Source organism: Hemicordylus capensis, chromosome 7 (genome assembly GCF_027244095.1).
Source record: "Hemicordylus capensis ecotype Gifberg chromosome 7, rHemCap1.1.pri, whole genome shotgun sequence".
In the NCBI taxonomy this organism is placed as follows: Eukaryota; Metazoa; Chordata; class Lepidosauria; order Squamata; family Cordylidae; genus Hemicordylus; species Hemicordylus capensis.
The window spans coordinates 1,727,740-1,733,559 of record NC_069663.1 but is presented as its reverse complement, the minus strand read 5'-3'; the positions used below and the strand labels follow the sequence as shown (position 1 = coordinate 1,733,559).

The following is a 5,820-nucleotide window of genomic DNA, read 5'->3' as shown; positions in this document are numbered from 1 at the left end:
CGGGCTGCTTGTTGCCTGAGTACACAGAGATGGGTGCCTAGAGCGCCCGTCTCAGAGGAGAGGAGAGCTGGTCTTGTGGTAGCAAGCGTGTCTTCCCCCCTTAGCTGAGCAGTGTCTGCCTTGGTTTCATTTGAATGGGAGATTAGATGTGTGAGCACTATAAGAGATTCCCCATCAGGGGATGGAGCCGCTCTGGGAAGAGCATCGAGGTTCCAGGTTCCCTCCCTGGCAGCATCTCCAAGATAGGACTGAGAGAGATTCCTGCCTGCAACCTTGGAGAAGCTGCTGCCAGTCTGTGTAGGCAATACTGAGCTAGATGGACCAATGGTCTGACTGGCAGCTTCGTATGTTCCTATCCCCCAATGCACCACGCTCGACACACTATGCATTGTGGGATATCCAAAGGTTGGGATGTGTCATCCCAGCCTCCAAAGATCAGAGCGCATGGTAGTATACCTGAAGAAAAGCAGAAGAATCATCTGGGGGGAAGATGAGTTGGACTCTGCCTACCCCACTGCCCGCCCTCCGCATCCCAGGACTATCATGTGAATAGCCTCAGGGTCTTACTCCTAATCAGCTCTAATTCCAGCTTTAGCGCCAACTTTAAACTCTTCCTCCAGCTTTCACTAACTTTCTGCTGCAGGCGAGCCTCCTTTTATTCTCTTCCCCCCCTCCAATTTTCTGAAACTAACCGATTTAAAATTGACTACATGTTATGCTTTAAAAGAAAATTATTACAAAATGATGTATAGATGGTATCTGACACCCCAAAAATTGGCATTAATGTATAAAAATGTATCAAACAAATGTTGGAAGTGTGGACAGTCTGAAGGCACTTTTTTTCCTATGTGGTGGAGCTGTGGGAAGGCTAAAGCATATTGGGAGATGATATATAATGAGTTAAAGAAAATATTTAAAATGACATTTCCTAAGAGGCCAGAATCCTTCCTGCTGGGAATAATAGAAGGTGCAATTTCTACAAGTAATTCAACGCTTTTTATGTACGCTTCGGCGGCGGCTAGAATTATATATGCACAGAAATGGAAGAGTAATGAAGTGCCTTCAAAAGAAGATTGGCTGATAAAATTTTTGGAATATGCGGAGATGGCAAAACTTACAACACTAATAAGAGACCAAAATTTGGAATGCTTCAAAGAAGGTTGGAAACCATTCTTGTTGTATCTAAAGAACTATTTTCCTAATATGGACTTTACAGCAGGGTTCGAAATTTAATAAAAAAACCTGCAGGTTGGGTAGATTAGCTGTGTTTGTAAGGATTTAAATTTATGTTTTGAACTGTTATTATAGCAAGGGTAAACTTTATAGCTGATGATTCACGAAGAGATGTGTGCGGGAAGTCCACTTTTGTCTATTCGTAATCAATGACATATTAATATTGTTAAAAATAATAAAAATTGAATTTGAAAAAAACACCAAACCGACCAATCAAAATAAATGCGAGCTCCCCCCATTAAAAAAAACACAAACCAAACCAATCCAATCCAACCCTCTCCTCCCTCCAAAAACCAAACAGCAGGACTCTTTCCCCAACCAGACCAAACTGTCAAAGGGGAGCTGTGAACTCTTGATCCCTGCCAGCTTCTTATTACAGAGCACAGGAAGGAAGCAAATACGCATTCAAAACAGAAATGTGAAGAGCACAAGAGGAGGTCAAGGCCTTGTTCCTGCACAAATGGCATTTCATACTTGGCAGGACTTTTTAATCACTGGAATGGAATCACATGTCATATTTGGCTGTATTGGAGGCAGTCAGTGTTGGTTTGTAAGCTTGCCAGGCCTTGCCAAGGCTGTGCTTTCCGGGCACTCGATTGGAAGGTGCAGCTTGCTCCCAGGATCCTGTGCTCAGCAAACCTCATTGGCGGCAAACCTCAAGGGGGCTCCTCTGGAGTGATCCAAGCCAATTGTCTGAGTGAGTGCTTCCAAGCAAGAGGCATTTGCATGGACCTGTAGCAGTGTAGCAGCGTCTCCCTCAGCCAAGAGGTGAGCTTGGGAGTCTGTGGGCACAAACGCTCCAAGGGAGACGAGAAGAAAAGAGGAACTCAGAAACGATGGTATGGTTTTTAACAAAAGGGGCAACTTTATTAATATACTTAATTAGGATACAAGTCATCACTTAACTTTCTAACTAAAGGAAACAAAACAGGACAGAATGGAGTAGGCAAAAAAACTTTCCATCTTGGCCAATCTGTTGGAAAGCCAAAAATTCCTACTCGGCCCCCAACAGGGCGACCAGCAAAGCCCATTCTGTCCCTGGGAGGGAGGGGGAGGGGGGAAGGGAAGGAGGGAAGGGAGGAAGCCCAGGGTCACACAGAAGAAGGGAATGGCAGGGCAAACAAAATTGGGGGGAGTCCCAGCCAGCCCCCAACCCCACCCCACCCCCGCTCCTTGCAGGCACATTCACTTGGTCTCCTCTTCTGGGTCGGATCGACTCCTCCAGCCGCCCAGCAGCAGCACAAGCCTGCAAGAAGCACAAAGCAGCGTCAGTGGGGTTGCCCTGCTCCTCCTCCCTTTCCACTCCGGCAGCCCAGCAAGTGGGGATTGGGCAGGGGGCTGGGTGTTGAGGGGGGGGCAAGCCAGAGAATTCTGCTTGACCTCGGGCTCCCCACTGTGCAGCCACAGCATGGAGCAGGAGGGAGAGGAGGATTCTCTGGCCTGCCACCGGGAAGCACCAGGGGGCGCTACTGGGGCCACAGGGGGCCCCCAGAGTCTCCCAGGCTCCTCTGCTGCTGCAACGGTTTGGGAGGAAGGAGGAGGGAGCGGAGGGGGGAGTGAGGCGTGGCTGCGGGAGTGGAGGGGGGGAGGAGCACACCCTTGGCAGGGGAGGGGGCGGATGCCTGGATGGGGCTTCCCCTGCCAGGGGAAGCCAGGCCGCTGGGGAAGGGGAGAAAGGTGGAAGGAGGAGGGGGCGCTCCTTAGCCAGCTGGTGGGAATGGAGGGAGGCGGTGACCTTGCCCTCCTGCTGGGGCCACACATCCTCCCCGGACCCAAGGGAAGCCCAAGAATGGTTCCAAAGGGCCACTTGGGGGCAGGGTGGTCCGGTAGCCTCCTCCCACAGCCTGCCAGCAGAAGCAAGGGGAGGGGCTTCTGCACCCCAGAGGCGGGGCTTCCTTGGGCCAGGGGAGTGGAGCCTGCTTCCCCCTCACTCCTCAGACAGAACTGCACTTCCCTGCTGGATGTCTTCTTGTGGACAGATCTTGTGTCCACGCGGTTGGAGGAGGTCTTCTGGGAGGCCCCTGCGCTGCACGGTCTTTCCTGAACCTCCCTTCAGCTGCTGATCTTCCAGGGGAGAGCACGGGGCTGTTGTTCCTGGAAAGAGAGAAGGACATTGGTTCAGAGATGGGGGGTCTTCTCACACTCTCCCCCATGACACCACCAAGCACCAGGGACTCCTGGCAGAATATCCGTGTCCTCATTTCCCAGAGGGAAGAGAGAGATTTCCTCTTTCCCTTGGGCTACTGGTACAACCAGCCACAAGGGCCGAAGTTGGCATCCCAACACGAGGGAGGGTTGCCCAGATTCCTGCCCACCCTTCCTGCAGCCCCAGCCCCCTCCCTAACCATCGGGGCCCCTTCAAGTGAAGCCCTGCCTTGGTCTGCTCACCAGTCGGTCAGGTGGAGAGATCACCGTACTCTGGCGGGTGTCTCTTCTTCTTACAGCCCGCCCACAAGCGCCGAACGGCAGCCCGCAGCCCGTGCCGGGAGTGGAGGGAAAAGGCCTTCTTCACGATCTTCTCTGTCTTGCAGGCAACTCTCCCGACCTCGGGGTCATGGTCGCCAAGCAAGCTCTCCAGCGCTGGAGGGATGAAGGAGAAGGTTCAGAAATGGCATGAAGAGATCACCCCACCCTTGGCCAAGCCCCACCATTTCCACACCAAGAGGGCGCAAGTCCTGACTCTTTCTCCCCTGCACTCTGGGAAAGCCTACTGCTGAGCATCCCTGAGGATGCAAGCGGGACCTTCCATTTGAGGGGACAGATGGCCCATTCCAGCTCTGTGGTCCCTAAATCTAGGCCTCTCCCCTCACAGAAACTTCCCCTTCCCACCCAGAAACCGGCACTTACCAGCATGGAAGGTCTCTATGTTCCCTTCAGTGAGGATGCTGCCCTTTTTGTGGACCAGGTGACCTAAAAACAAGGGTGGAAGGAAATGGGACCACAGTTCAGGACCCTGCGCATGGACAGCCCACTTCCCATCATTCAGGAGAGGAAGTCCTCCCCTCTCTGCTCCCTCTGGGACTGACAGATTGAGCCATTCCTCCAGGGACTCTTACGTCACCTTGGAAGGAAATTAAGCCAAGAGACCTCGCTAACGCTCACTGGGCCAGTCCTCCTGGGGAGGGAACAGCTCCTGCCCCTCCACACCCTTCTGGCAGTGCCTTCCAAGAGAATGAACCTTTGCCCACCAAGACGACCCACTAAGGGAGACCCAAAAGTCTTGTTTCACTTACCGATCAGCAGGGCAGCCGTTCTCCTCACTGAAGGCTGCTCGCTGCGGAAGAAGCCCAGGATCTTGGTGGCCTCCATCTCCACGGCGATCTCTGTGCCGAGCTGCCGAATCTGGGATCAAGAGCAAAGACAAATCCCGAGTGAGCAAAGCATCTCCCAAAGGTCCTTGAGCCATTTGAGCCGAGGGATGGACAGGGAGGGGCTGCCCTTACCAGGCGCTTGGCGATCTTGTGGAGCAGCTCCTGCAGGCTGTAAGAGTCCCGCGCCAGCAGCTTGCCCTCCAGGTGCCATAGGAGGGCTTCCGCCAGGAGGCTCAGATTGTCCTTCGCAGCCTGCCAAAAGAAAGACCGGAATGGGAGTGAAAAAGGCTGCCAAGGGATTCCAAGAAACCTCTTAGGGGGCTTCAAGGAGTAGGGCCTGGATGGGCCAAACCACAGCAGGACAGCTCGTGGATTCACCACCCCGTGAGGCTAACTCTGGGGCCTGCCACTGGGTGGCTGGACTTGGGGAAGCCTAAACACCTTCGTAGGGGTGGCAGGAAGAAGTGGGCCCTCACCTGTGCTACCTCCAGGTCTTCATCCTCCACATGCATCAGCACCGCGATGAGGGTCGTGATGTTCTCCTCTGTACCCTTGTGGTGGTGGTGGCGGTGCTGCAGGAGATCCAGGTGGGTCCTCATGGCTGCCCTTCGGATCTTAGCCTCCTCCTACAAAGAAGAACAGGGCTTGTTATTAGGGAGGAATTCCTCACCTCCATAATTGATGAAGAGCTTGCATGGGTCTCTAGGGGGTTTCTGGTTTCCCTTCTCCAACCCAGTCGGAACCTGCAGGTTGGCCGGCCCTCATAGAGCCAGGCGGAGGGCTGGCGTGCAAGTACTCACGTGGTGGAAGAGAGGGCGGCACAGGGCAGCCAGGACAGCATTCACCGTGGCCTGGTGTTCTGATGGACAGTGCCTCAGCCGCTCCATGAAGGCCAGGACCCCCAAAGTGGCTTCCAGACTGGAGGTCCTGAGCCCTCCCAGGATCCCGGCACTAAAATCCTGGGGTTTCTTGGCCTAGGGTGGGAAAAGGTGGCTCCTTGAAAACACATGCTAGTCCACCCACTGCTGAACGCACCACAGAGATGTCCGTGTTTGATGCTGCTTGGCCACCATTCTCTGCCTTGGGGAGGAGATGACTCAAGCCATCCCAGAGGTACAAAGAGCGGGGAGAATGCGGCATTGGAGCACGTGGGGAAATCAGGCTCCTACTGAGAGATTTCTCCTTCGTCCTGTAGCAAGGGTTCCACAGACTGAATCCACCCAACTGGAGAAATCTCCCCATCACGCCTGGGGATGCCTAGGAGCACCAGCCTCAG

General features: G+C 53.8%; 1 protein-coding gene across 1 annotated transcript; it reads right to left on the bottom strand.

The window, feature by feature from the left end:
• Positions 1-2,075: 2,075 nt before the first annotated feature.
• On the bottom strand, positions 2,076-5,470 carry LOC128332513 (uncharacterized). Its single transcript, XM_053266836.1, has 7 exons — positions 5,345-5,470; positions 5,021-5,170; positions 4,677-4,796; positions 4,467-4,575; positions 4,081-4,143; positions 3,622-3,813; positions 2,076-3,327 (listed from the first exon to the last, which is right to left on the bottom strand). The coding sequence occupies exons 1-6, from the start codon at positions 5,429-5,431 to the stop codon at positions 3,629-3,631; spliced, it is 714 nt and encodes a 237-aa protein (XP_053122811.1). The 5' UTR covers positions 5,432-5,470; the 3' UTR covers positions 2,076-3,327; positions 3,622-3,628.
• Positions 5,471-5,820: the final 350 nt, after the last annotated feature.